We start from the raw sequence: 12960 nt of genomic DNA, 5'->3' as shown, positions 1-12960 counted from the left end.
GTATGTCGTTTGTTCACTCATAAAAATTGAAAAAAATGTTCTTCATTTTTTAAGAAAAAAAACTATCATTGGATAAGTGTTACTAAACAAAACAAATGGATGCAAAAATTATTCCATTCTTCAACGGTGGACTTCCATCGAAATGACAAATGTCTCCGGGTGCTTCAAGAAATATATCAATTTATGCAACATTCGAGCTTCGACATCCATGATCGGCATCGGAAAGCACTTCAGCCCAGTCCTCTGCTGGCAGTTCGCCCTTTACCGATGGCCTTCTGCCTCTTTCCGTCTAATTTCAAAGTAATTTTCTTCTCATTTATTCAATGACAAGTCGATTTGATACATTTCTTTTTTATCCCGCGTGTGCTGGTGATGCGAACACATCACTGCTCGGAGGATGGGATGGCAGGATATGTATTTTAGTATTTTGTTTTCCTTTTCGTTTTTTTCCCATTTGCCTTTTTCCCATTTCTCTCACCATCGCCGTTCACCGTTACACAACAAACGCACACGCCCGGGGAGGGGGAGGGGGCATGATTCTTGTTGTGGAAAATTCACCATCGAAAACCCGAAAGCCATGTGTGGGACGCGGTTTCGGGAGTTGTGATTATTTTTTCTGATTTTCCCTCCGATTCCTTCTCGAACTCGACTTCGGACGCTCGAAGTCGGAATTTTTGTCTGTTGTTTGTTGGTATGGGGAGGGGGAAACAGAAACCGCTGTGGTATCCATCATTCGCAAATCGCAATCGGTGCACCACACATACACACACACATAGCTCGCCGGATCTAGTGCTGGGCGCAAATAATCCACCCCCGAGCAGCCGGCCTGGTGTAATAATGGCACGAGAAAAGCTACCGTCATCGCCAAAGGACATCGCCACCATTTCCTCCTCCTTCTCCTCCTCCACCTCCACCACCGGCGCAGCGTAACAACACAATCGGACACATACATCATCGTCCACGTGCTGGCGCTGGCGGAGGTCTTGGCCGACGCAACGGAAATCACCCAATCGGGTAAGCGGGAAGGGATGGCGGGAGTCGGATCGACGTTGAAAGTGACACAGGTCCTTCGGCAAATGTTTCTATCTGCAGTAAAACTACCAGCTCCCTAATGCAGCCAGCGGACCGGCGGACATCGTGCGGCCACCCGAAGGGCCTCTTGAAGCCGATGGAAATAAGGATGCGAGTGAAGGTAAGCAAAGCGAGGAAAATAAAACTCTCGCAATCAAACTGACCGGAAGAAGGCGGTGGGGGGAGGTGGGGTTGGGCCGGAGTGGGGTGAAATGTCTCTGTACCTAAATACACACCTCCATGGGGCACACATACGCGCGGAGGAAAAAGGAAAACAGCTCGCCGAACGAAGAAACCGAAGCGTGCAAACAGATATGACCGTTCTGCCAACAAGGGGAACGATTCATATTTTGCAAGTCCTTCAAGGATGAACCGGACACGGACGCAAATAGGACACGAATTACTCGCCCCCTCGCCATCCCTCATTCCCACCCACCCACCGCGTCGTCACGCTCCACCGGTTTTGCTGTCGGGCAGGAGTTTTTCTATTTCCTAATTTCACAAAAAATAAATTGGAAGAAAATTATTAATATTTATTTATTGATGATCTGATCAGAAATATTGATAAGACGCCCTTTCGCTCCTGCACCGGGATGGGCTTTCTTCGGGGAAAAAAGGCTGAACTGGCCGGAGAAACTGAAGCCGGGGGAGAAGATGGAAATAGGCAAAAATTGCGCACCGGCACTTTCACTCCATCATCGATCCATATCAACCGGGCCAAGAGGCAAGGTAGTCGAGGGCTTGGGACGGGACGTTGGCCGAATTGAACCATCATCAGGATCAATTGAAGCACTCGCCAATGGGGGAATATGTCGCTCATTCAACCGGGCATTATGCGTGCCGAGCTGTAAGGCTGCGAATCGATTCGCTCCTTGGTGGTGCTCGGACACTCGAAGGTTACATTCCTGGCGGGCGTGGGCAGGTTTTTCCCAACTGAAGATGATTCTGATTTGGGAATTTTGGTATTTTGCTGAATGACTATTTTGCATTTTTTGTTATTTTCATGTGACCATGCAGAGAATTTAACAATTCATGAATATTATGAAAGCAGGCGTTAATTTTTTCATCAGTCCCTCAAAAAAAATTTCACTAAGGATATTTCAAAACGACAGGTAGTTCCCCAAATAATTTGTTTACTATAGAAAATATAAACTGTATAATACTTTTGAATACGATATATTCGAAATTTTCATTATGTTTTAGATAAAAAAGTTCTACTAGTACTTTGTTGTTTTTTTTTGTTACAACTTTCAATTTAATTGAATGCGTAACAAATGAATTTAATAAAACGTAAATTGGTTTACGATGTGGCTCCACCACTCGGCTATCAATTTTTTTATAAAGCCTGTACAATCAAAACATGGAAACATAATCAATATGCACGTTAATAAAAATTCCACTAGTATAATGATATTTCCAATGAGTCGATAATATATTCAATGATGAAAACAAGTTATGAATAAATTATAAATTTATTTGAAAGGCCATAATGGAGGTTTCAAATAAATTAAAGTCAAAGATAATAAATTTGGATCATGCTGCATTGAGTAATTCTAATTCTAAAGAATGTTTTAACATCAATTTTATAGGAATGAATATTATCATATTCAAAGTCACCATACTTTTCCTTGCATAATTTTTCCAAGTTGGAAAAATCGGGTTATAAATATTTTTCTTGGAAATGTATATTTGCTTGATTTAGTTTATTGCTTGATTTAGTTATATTTATTAAGTCAAGCTATGCTTTACGTTGATATCCACATTTTATGCTCAGTGTTTAAGTAATTTTCCAACACCTTAAATTTCTTGGAGTTAAATTCTTTCGGTTTAGTAACAAATTACAGAAGTATAGGTTGTGCCTTTGAATTAATTATTATTGAAATACATTTTGAAAGATCATTAGCTCCACAAATGTTGCTTATAATTTAAAATATTTAAAAATTAAGGTTTTGTATTATTCGATTTTAACTGTTTGAATTGAGCTACTCCAATTCAGCTATCAATGAAGTGCTAACGTACAGCATAATTAACATGTTTGAGCATTGAATAGAGTTCAATTGGTTACATTGTTCACGGTGGTTTTGCTGTCGACGAAGCCTCACTGTAATTGCGCATCCCGCAGTTCCTATTTATAGTGCAGGCGTGAAATTTATAGGTTTTCCAACGGCTGTATTCGGAAGAAACCACAACCCATCGATCGTAAACACATTTCCCACCCCAGCGACTGAAAACTGCAACCAGCCGATTGTAAAGTTCATTGGCCTCTCTCGTATCCCCGTCGAGTTCGAGATCCTTTCGTACAGATGGCCCTGCCGGTGGTTGCTAATTGACTGCGAGGGTGAACGAACCGCGTAAGGCACTGAATTTTCCACCGGAGAGTAACGCCAGAAAAACGGCCGGAAATGTTAGGGGAAGTATGGTTTGCTTTCGTTGACCATCCCCGTAGCACGGGCGGACACGGAACACGAACTTCGAGCTAAACCGGAAACGCGCTGCCCCAAGGATGTCCACCCGGTGGAACACGAATCAATCCAATTTGTGGCACAAATCGCCGGAACTTACCTTTAGTTTCGGGTTGCTCTGCACTTCGATGCTCGCCCAACGTTTGACATCCGGATTGTACTGGTTGCTGTTGCAGTTTTGCAGTGAGGTAGTTGCGGGAAGGATGTGAGGGGTCGGTGCTACGACCGACGGTTACGCGATTTCCGTTACAAACACTTGTTTATCACAATATTTTCCTCCTTCCGTGGTGCTGTTTGCTGTTGCAGTGGGATACTTTGCGCTTGGTCACTGTGGAGTCACGCGAAAAGCCACGGAAAAAGTGGTCCCAAAATAGTTGTGTTAAAGGAATTCTTCCAGAAACATTTTATATTTTCAATTGGTACTAGGATGTAGCTATTATTATAACCATTCCTATCCGTTTTCTCCTTGTGGTCAAAGACTGGCATAAAATATTGCATATCACTAGTCAATTCAGTTTCTTATTTCTTCCAAATTTTCAAAGAACAACTTTACATCTCGCACAAATCATATAAATTGAAATTCATAGTATATTCAAATAACTTTTGTATAGATGTTGTGTTTGCCCTCACCTTGGGTTTTTATGCCAAAAAAATGCTAAAACTTGCACCATGGAAGGTTGAATTTAGTTTAAAATCACCTTCGCAGTTCAACCACCAACGGAGTTTCACCGTTTTTATTGCATCCCTTAGAGATCGCACTTTTTTTCAACGGATTTTTTAGTTTTCTGTTGAATCGATATTTATGACTTTACGGAACGTATAATTTTATGCTTGCGTATAGTTTCATGGGGAAAATAAAATCCCCCGATCCCCGGGGGCCGTCTTCACCAAGGATTCAAAGTACCCTCACCAAAAACCAAATAACAATCCGAAAGGACGCAGCAAGAAAAAAAGCTCCAAGTTTAACCTTTTTCCCGACTAATACGACAAAAAAAAACCCCCCGGAGTTCGTTGGTAGTGAAAAGAAAAAGAACCAAGTAGAAGAAAAGAAAAAAAGGCGATTTACGTGCGCCCGGAAAGTAGACGATTTGATGTCATAAATCAAAAAACTAGTTACAACATGGGACATCAATTGGGGCGGTGGGTGGGAGAGATGGGGTGGAGCAAAAGCAAAAAGAAAACAGGTATGGAAGGATATGGAAAAACGATTTCGATTAACCGCGTGTCGCAGTCTTCGGAAGCGCGAAGCGAACAACCGCCCAGCAACAGCAACAAAACAACCCGGAAACCCACAGGTTGAACTTTCACACAGAAGACGCTGACACTGAACAGGTTCCGCACTTTCGCACAATTTCAAGCGCAAACGGTGTCCTTTATCCCAACTGGCCAGTTTGCTCGCTTCGAGAGTATCCAGTACTTTGTGACTTATTTAACCGTGCACTTTAACATCTCTTTATTTTTATTCATCTCACGAACACGGATACTTTAGACACGATCGGAAAGGATTCCACCTGTGACTGGAAAACGTTCACCAGGACTCTTTGAAATTTTCCAATTTTCCTGCTGCTGCTACCGCGAGCCACTTTGTCACCAATTGTCCGGAAACGTGCGTGCATCTCCCGTGAAGGTGCGTGAGCGTATCATTCTTGAGCGGCAATAAAACTTTGCACCCGACACCGGGCCCTTCCTGTGGGCCGCCCGGCTTTGGAGCCGGAAAACTTACAGAAAACTTCACAACGATAAAACACCTAACTAATCATTTCGACACATCCATCGTCCGCACCGCAGGACCGCGATTCTTTCTTGGGTGTTGTGTTCCTGCCCCAGGACGCGCGCACCCTCGTCTGTGTGGGTGTGTGTGTAATTTTTTTTCTTCTTATTCGAAACAAAAAAATCCCGTCTCGCTCGTGTGAGATGGTGCTGGTAGCCGGGCTACACGCGCCGTTCCGGAGGCTACCGCTTCGGACGCGACTTTTTTACAGACTAACCCACCGGGTTCGCAGGCAGCCGGGCCAGACCGCCACGCAGTGCCAAATAGACGTCGGGAGCGACTGCACTGAGCACCGAGTGCGCGACACGACGCCGAAGGGCCGACCAACCGAAAAAAAAAGAAGGAAAAAAAACACCCCTGAAAAGGAAAACGGGGACCTTCATCGCATCCCCCGAAAATTCACCCCACACGCAGCACGAACCCAGCAAGCGCACGCTGGACACATGGCAACGCGGCCAGGGTGAAGGGAGGCTTTGAGGGGACGAAGCGAGGGTGGATGTGAGGGAGAGAGGTGGGCGCGTGTTGGTACGAACGAGATGCAAAACCCGAAAGAGGCACCCGCGAGGCCTGCTTGGGGTGAAATGGCGACAACGAGCATGATGACAACGCAGTGTGGCCCACACACTCATATACACACACAACACGCATACACCCGGCCAAAGTTCTTTTGCTAAAAATTTTCTTTTTTCCGAAACCGAAATGTTTTGTAATTTTTCCATCCTCCTCAGCCACATTCGCTCAGCTGCTTCTTTGTCCCTCTCTCTCTGCTTCTCGATAAACACATATACACACACCCTCGTACTTTCCATGCTGTCTCGTCCTGGTTGATATCCTTTTTTTTCCTTTTCCTACCGCCGACAACCACACACGCGACCGAAACGGACGCCCGCACGCACGCATACACGCAATTTTTATTTTGTCTCCCACTCGCGCGATACGATTTGCCATTCGCGCGCGCAAGGACATTTCGCCCTCGAAGGATAACCGAGCTCGTGCAATGTAAGTGCATCTCCATTGTGGTGGTGGTGGTGGTGGTTCCGAAGGTGCTGCATATGCGCCGCATTGATGTGTGTCACTCATTCGTCCAGCGATTGGAGAGGAAATCCTCATCGAAGGATATTTTGGCGTTTATTTTCTGGTGGCATCGCACACTGCGAGCGAACGCTGGAGAAGGGCAAGGACGGATTTGATGAGTGCTTCGTAGATGTACGATCATACCGGATACGGGTGCATGTCGCTGCTCGCCAGGACATCCATCAACGGGAAATCCACCCCCGAGGAATGCAAAACATCCACCGACAGACTGAATGTCATCATCTGATGTTCGCGCGAACGAATGCGACCATAAGGAGGCTTAGTAACATTGGTAATTGATTGATGATGATGATTTTTTAAATCACAAAATTTAATAAACCGATCAAATATGAAAAAGTTAAAAACCTTCCAGACACAGTAACGTAAAAGAGATTCTACAACATGAAAACACTTTGTAAATTTATCTTCAAAGTACAAAATCTACGCAGGTTCCACAAACAAAAAAAACAGCACGCACCTCATCCTATTTATCCGTCGCTCATTCATGCATACTTCAACAAAAATTTTATTTTATGCGCGCGCATAATTTTTTCCATGTTTTCCAACCGAAAAGCACATATTTGCTGTGCCCTTGGTAAATCTAGGGGAAGTACAAGTTGCATCGTCACGAGACGCAATGAGCCATGGGCTTACTGCTCACGTCTCAGTACAGTGAGTAGATTTTCAAAGAGAAACGATAGGATGAGTAACCATAAGTCATATGACTTTGAAGCACATTTAGTCCACTTTTCATTTATTTCATTATTACAGTCAGTACATTTCATTATTGGTTTTACATGCTTAAATTGATGGGTATTGTTGAAGCGGAAGTACGCTAGAACTTAACACAGCTTGGAGACCAATTTTTGGTTTAACTTAATATCTACCGGGTCTTTGAAAGGAAATAAGCATACCCATCCACGAATTGCTCACTTCGTTTTCTTTTCTGTCCATGTTCAATTACAAATTAGGCAATTATATTTAAATGTATTCCAAGCCTCCGTTTAGTTTCTGTGATCAATACATTCTCCGGTTTGGTTAAACGTGAAAACAGAAAATTTATTTATTTATTTATTTATTTATTTATTCTGGTATTACGGGCGTTGCCGTATTGTTAGAGGCAATATGCTCTAACTGACTTTGTGGTTTGAAGAAAAAAGAAAATCGTCTGAATAAGTGACATTGAATTTCGCACACATTTTCAATGCGATCGTACATAGTATAAATTTTCCAAAGCTTCTACAACACATTAACAAACAACACAACGTTATTTTTAAAGTAAACCGAAACTTTAAAATGGGACCAATTGTGCGTAGATTATGCGTAAATACGGTAAAATATTTTTGTTGTTATTTTAATGTAACAAGCTTATTTTTAGGATGAATTTTATTCAATCAAATACTATGCAACAGAGATTGAGTTTTCTTGGTAATAACGTACTTAAATCGATCGATTTACAGCTAAATATGATCATTCGTTATCTTTGCCGCAACCTCGCGAGGTGATCCTCAGACGATCACATTTATCTTCCATGTCGTTTGCGTTTTTCGAGAGAGCAACCTATATCGTCTAGTATGACGCTATGAGGGATAGCTGCCTATATCTTATACCGATTAAGCGCCAATTCTACCTGCATTTGTATCAGATTCTTGTTTTCGTCGAATATTTCTTTCGCGAGCATTTGGCGCTTCTGTTCCAGCAGCGCATTCTCCTTCATGTAATGCCCAACCAAATTTGCGTACTCATCGCTAGCCGTGATGGATCTGTCCACAGTACCGACACCACCTTGCGCACTGCCGTCCGTCACGAGCAGTTTCTTCATCTTGACAATCTCATTCCGTTCCGTTTGGATGCGGGCCTGCAACTGCGCCTTCCAGTTCATCAGCTCCTGGTTTTCCAGCTGCAGCCGGATCAACGTCAGGTACTCGGGATGATTTTGTGGCAGGAGTAGAAACCCGTTGTCCGTTACGGTCACCTTGTCGCTTACTTTTGGCACCTCCGTAACGGAAGCGTTCACCACAGCTGCGCCATCGATCTTCATAGTGGCGCTGGTGGTGGTGGTGGTTTCGGGAGAATCCGGTAAGGTCGGTTTGGTCTCCACGGTACCCGACTCGTCGGGTGTTTCCTGTGGAGTGTTTTTCGTTTCCGTATTGGTAGCCGATTCGGTTGAAATGGCCGTCACCGTCTTGATGGACGATTCGTCATCGGAGCACGAGAATTTGGCCTTCTGCAGGTTCAGATCAATCGAGATGTCCCCATCGACTGTGTCGTCCATGCTTTTCTGAACGCAATCTGATTTCTTCTCGAACGCCCGTAGCTTGCGCTGTGTGAAGAGATACAAAGGTGTACCGAACCGTGAGTTAGATGGTGCAAGCTGTACAAACACACACGTGAAGGGGTTCCTCTGCTGGAGACAACCTTGAAAATAAGCTCACCTTTAGTTGCGTAATAATACGTTGTACCTCCCAAAGTTGTTCTTCACGCTTCTTAGTTACAAAGCCAGCATTCATTTCGGCGTGAATTTGAGCTAACAAGCTTTCCTGTTTCTTCAGCTCAACGGAAATTTCCTCGGGCGTCTCCGGTAGGTTGGGACTAGAAGCAGTTATTGGTGGCACGTATCTAAAACGAAAAAAACAACGATACAGTTTAACGAAACAATAAAATAATCTGAGTTACTTCATTCTAATTTTGCCGACAGTACTTTAGTAAAAAACTAGACAACAATTTAAGTCTCGTTTTCTTCATCATGTTCCAGTACGAATAGAATGCTTGTTGGCCCTGCGATATCTTCCGTGTGACGTTTTCAATGAAACTGTTCATCAAATAGATCGTGCACTTGATATCATCCGTCGCTTATCTCCTGTTTGTTTGAGTCTGAATTGGGACACATTTTATCTATCCGCCTGATCGTGCATATCGTTCCTGTCTTACCGCAGAAGTGATGTTACTTACTTGTGCAAGGTAGTGTCTGCGAACAGCGTACTGCAGTGGCACAGAATCGCCACGAACAACCGGTGGGACATCTGCAGTGTGGGACTCAAAAGCATCGCAATGTTCTGGGCGTTCATCTTGGTGAAATCTTCATTCTGCGTTACCGCATCCAAGTGCATAAACATCCACGAGAGCAGCGTTTGGTTGCAGCTGGGCAGTTGCTCCACCAGACTCACCAGCTCCTGTTCCTGCTGCGACACTTGCGAGTGTGAGGCGACCTCCTCGAACCGCGACGACAGATCGGTCGTGAGGATCGGCTCGGGAAGTTCGCGCAAAAACATCTTCAGCAAACCGCAAGCAATCGGTACGTCCATCTCGCCGACGCAGCTGCCCTCGCGATTGTTGTACGTCTTCTTAAGCTGCTGGAGCTTAGTTTTTACGGCTTCAACCTTGTAGATTTGCTCGCTCTGTAGACCGTGCTCCTGCAGAAAATCGATACAGTCGCGTACGACCAGCGGCAGATTGATGCCGTCATGGCAGCGGCTCCGTTCGGTGGCCAACCCAAGCGACACGCCGAAGATGGGTTGCGCATCGCCGAGCTCGAGCACTTCCTCGCTGACGCTTCCCTGTTTCAGTTTTTTCTCCTTCTTATCCTTCGATTTGTCTTTCTTCTCCTTCTCCTTCTTCTCCTTGTCCTTTTTCTTGTCCTTGTCCTTTTCTTTTTCACTCTTTTCCGGCACCTTGAGGCTGTCGTCCAGCTTCACTGGTTCCGATTTTTCCTTTTCGCGAGATTTTTCCCTCTTTTCCTTGCTCTTCGACGGGAACTTGAACGTTTTCGATTTTTTCGTCTTCGACGGACTCCTGCCAAAGAGAAACATTGATTTACTCCACATGTTCACACACTAGCCCCGTTTGAGCGAAGCATCGGTTGGTGTATGTGTTGAGCGGAATGCAATTGCGACTGAGCAGCGGTTGGTGACGAACCGATGCACCGATATGCCCACATCGCACCACCAACCGAAAGGTGCTAGCAGCTTACTTTGTTTCGAGCTCCTCCTCCGGTGAGCTTTCCCCCTCCAGCGTGGCGTAGGCCGTTTTCTTTTCCTTCTTATCCTTCCTGCGGCCTATGAGAAGCTCCTTTTTGCTCACCTTCTCCGGATCAGCGTCACTAACTGTTGAATGTAGCAGAGAAAACATCAATAACCGTTTTGCCACCTGAATGGACGGTGCGAAGGAAATTGCACTTCACCGGGACACGTACAGTCTTTCTCATCCTTTTTGCTTTTACCACCGGCTTCCGACGCGTACAAACCGGGAAAATCCTTTTCCACACAATCCGGACTATCGAAATCCATTGTAAATTTTCACTGAAATTGATCGCGACTGTGCGGTTTGTTGTTGTTTACCTTCTTTCTGCCCCAGATGACTTGGATGACGTTTGATTCGACCGAATTGCATTTCCGCACAGTGGGAGAGTTGTTGGCGATATAAGAATGAAAACATTGTTTTTTTTTGTAGAACAGTCCCAACAAGAACAAAATTGAGACAAACTTTACGATTGTACCATTAAAATGTTTATTTGCATTTGCACGTTCCGTGATCTATAGTTTAAAATACCCCAACTTGCATCACATTAATTTATGATTATCTGTATAATCTTGTTTACATGCAATAAGGGTTTAGGACATGATTTGTTTAAATTTACGTCGGTGTGGAAGACAAAAGCACAAACATGACCCACAGATGAAGCACAGCCACGTAAACGATCACAAGGATGCGAATCACCGGATTGCGCCGAAGAAACACGCCCAACCTAATCCCGATGGAGTCTAGCGACGAATACGCCCGTTTCATTCTTCGAGCAACGTTGTTATCAAACGGATTTTCAACCATAAAATTCGGAACCTGCGATTTGGCTGTGGAATACAATTGAAAAAAAAATATTCAGAGTGGCATGCCATAAGCTTACTGGACAATTCCTACCATCGTCGGTCACATTGCTGTTCAAATAGACTGCCTTCTGTTGTCTAACCTGCGATGCTGTGCTGCGGTACTGGTTCTAAAATAAAAGAAAAAAACATTATGGTTTCTCACGGGTCACTCGGAAAAGCATGAATGTTTACCTCTAATTTTTCCAGCTGTATCCGAAGAGCATTTTTTTCCGCGGTAATCGACTCCAAGGCAGTTTGCTTCTGAACCAATGATTGCGTTAATGATGTCAATCGATCTTCTAGATCAGTCGGGGGGCTGCCCGGCCGGGTGTGCAATTTATGTCTAAGCTTGGTTATTTCTGACTCCCTACAAAGTGAAAAAAAATAAATAATTTTCATAACTGTTTTTGGCGTCCACTTACTTTTCATGCAGGCGGAATGTAAAGCTAGTCCGTTGTTTGACCATCTCCTCGCGGGCCGACAAAAGCTCCTTTTGTTTGATTTTGAAATCATCTTGCAATTGTAGCATTTTATCTGTCTCGCACGACAATTGCTGCTCCAATTGTAGGACCTTCTGTTCAAGGCCTTGCAGCGTCAGTTTTAGTTTTTCCTCTACACCTATCCATTGGGTTTCCCGTTGCTTCGTACGTTCGTTAAGAGCATTCAGCTCTTCCAGCAAGTTAGTCTTTTCCTGTCGCGTCTGCTCCAGTTCTATCTGTAGAATCTGCTCTGAGTTGCTCACCGTAGCTACGTCCGGGTCTGAATTTCCTCCACTGCTAATGGCAGTGATCTGTTCCTTCAATTGTTCAATCGTTTTTTCCTTTAACTGCAGTGTAGCATGTGCACGTATACGATACTGCTGCAGTTCTGAAAGCGTATTTTCCGCCTCTAGCTTTGTGGTCTCTAGTTTGGCACTCAGCTCCTGTTCACTCTGTATGTGTTTTGCCACAGTGGACTCAAGCTCGGAAATGGATTTCACATACTTGCTGTTTGACTCTTCAATACCCAGCAACTTGGTGGCCAAATCATTTTTCTCGTCCGCCAAACTCTGGCACAATGCCTCCAGGTCCAACAATTTAGCCTCTGCCTCACCGTTGCTCAATAGTGACATGGCATTGTCTAGTTCGCTTTTCAACTCGTCCCTCTCGGATTTAACCTCCGCCAAGATGATTTTCATAGCCGCTAGTTCTTTTTCAACGGAATAGCCAGGGTCGAGAGCGGGTACGGTGGCATTGTTAGACATCACAGCACTCATATCAATGACGGTCCCATCTTTCTTCGAGTTCAGCGAGCTGCGCCTTGAGGAAGTATCGGAAAAGTTTTGCTTTTCCGACTTCGAGGACAATGTTTCGATGTTTTCGTCGATGTTGCGTTCGTAGGAGGAATTCGAGGCAGACCGTGTCATTCCCTTGGAGTTTTTCACCGAAAGTATCGAACCTGTCGACACAATCCTCGGTTTGGCTGGTTTCGGTGCAGTAGTCTCGCTTGCGACACTGACCTCCAGCAACGGGGTATCCACATCATCAGAATCGGGTCGGGTCTGTAGCACAGTGGCTGCATTCTGATCAATCTTGGTGAGAATGTTTTCGGCCCTTCCGGCCAGGTCTTGGAACCACGACATCACCTAAACTTTTATATTTAAAGCACGAATTGCAGAGCAAAGTTGTCATCAATTCTGACGTGCATGTTTATGTTATTAACGCCAAGGTTACTATTTACT

General features: G+C 44.5%; 2 protein-coding genes across 2 annotated transcripts; both read right to left on the bottom strand.

Moving 5' to 3' along the window:
* Positions 1-7969: 7969 nt before the first annotated feature.
* LOC131286380 (ralA-binding protein 1) lies at positions 7970-10707 on the bottom strand. The gene is made up of 5 exons (XM_058315326.1): positions 10565-10707; positions 10349-10481; positions 9331-10170; positions 8814-8997; positions 7970-8701 (listed from the first exon to the last, which is right to left on the bottom strand). The coding sequence occupies exons 1-5, from the start codon at positions 10662-10664 to the stop codon at positions 7976-7978; spliced, it is 1983 nt and encodes a 660-aa protein (XP_058171309.1). The 5' UTR covers positions 10665-10707; the 3' UTR covers positions 7970-7975.
* A 303-nt stretch (positions 10708-11010) lies between these two features.
* Positions 11011-12909, bottom strand: LOC131287342 (golgin-84). Its single transcript, XM_058316383.1, has 4 exons — positions 11663-12909; positions 11433-11607; positions 11293-11368; positions 11011-11225 (listed from the first exon to the last, which is right to left on the bottom strand). Exons 1-4 carry the CDS (start codon positions 12859-12861, stop codon positions 11011-11013), a joined length of 1665 nt encoding a protein of 554 aa, XP_058172366.1. The 5' UTR covers positions 12862-12909.
* Positions 12910-12960: the final 51 nt, after the last annotated feature.

Source organism: Anopheles ziemanni, chromosome 3 (genome assembly GCF_943734765.1).
Source record: "Anopheles ziemanni chromosome 3, idAnoZiCoDA_A2_x.2, whole genome shotgun sequence".
NCBI lineage: Eukaryota > Metazoa > Arthropoda > Insecta > Diptera > Culicidae > Anopheles > Anopheles ziemanni.
Note: the sequence above shows the minus strand (reverse complement) of the source record. Positions and strands in the feature narration are given on the sequence as shown.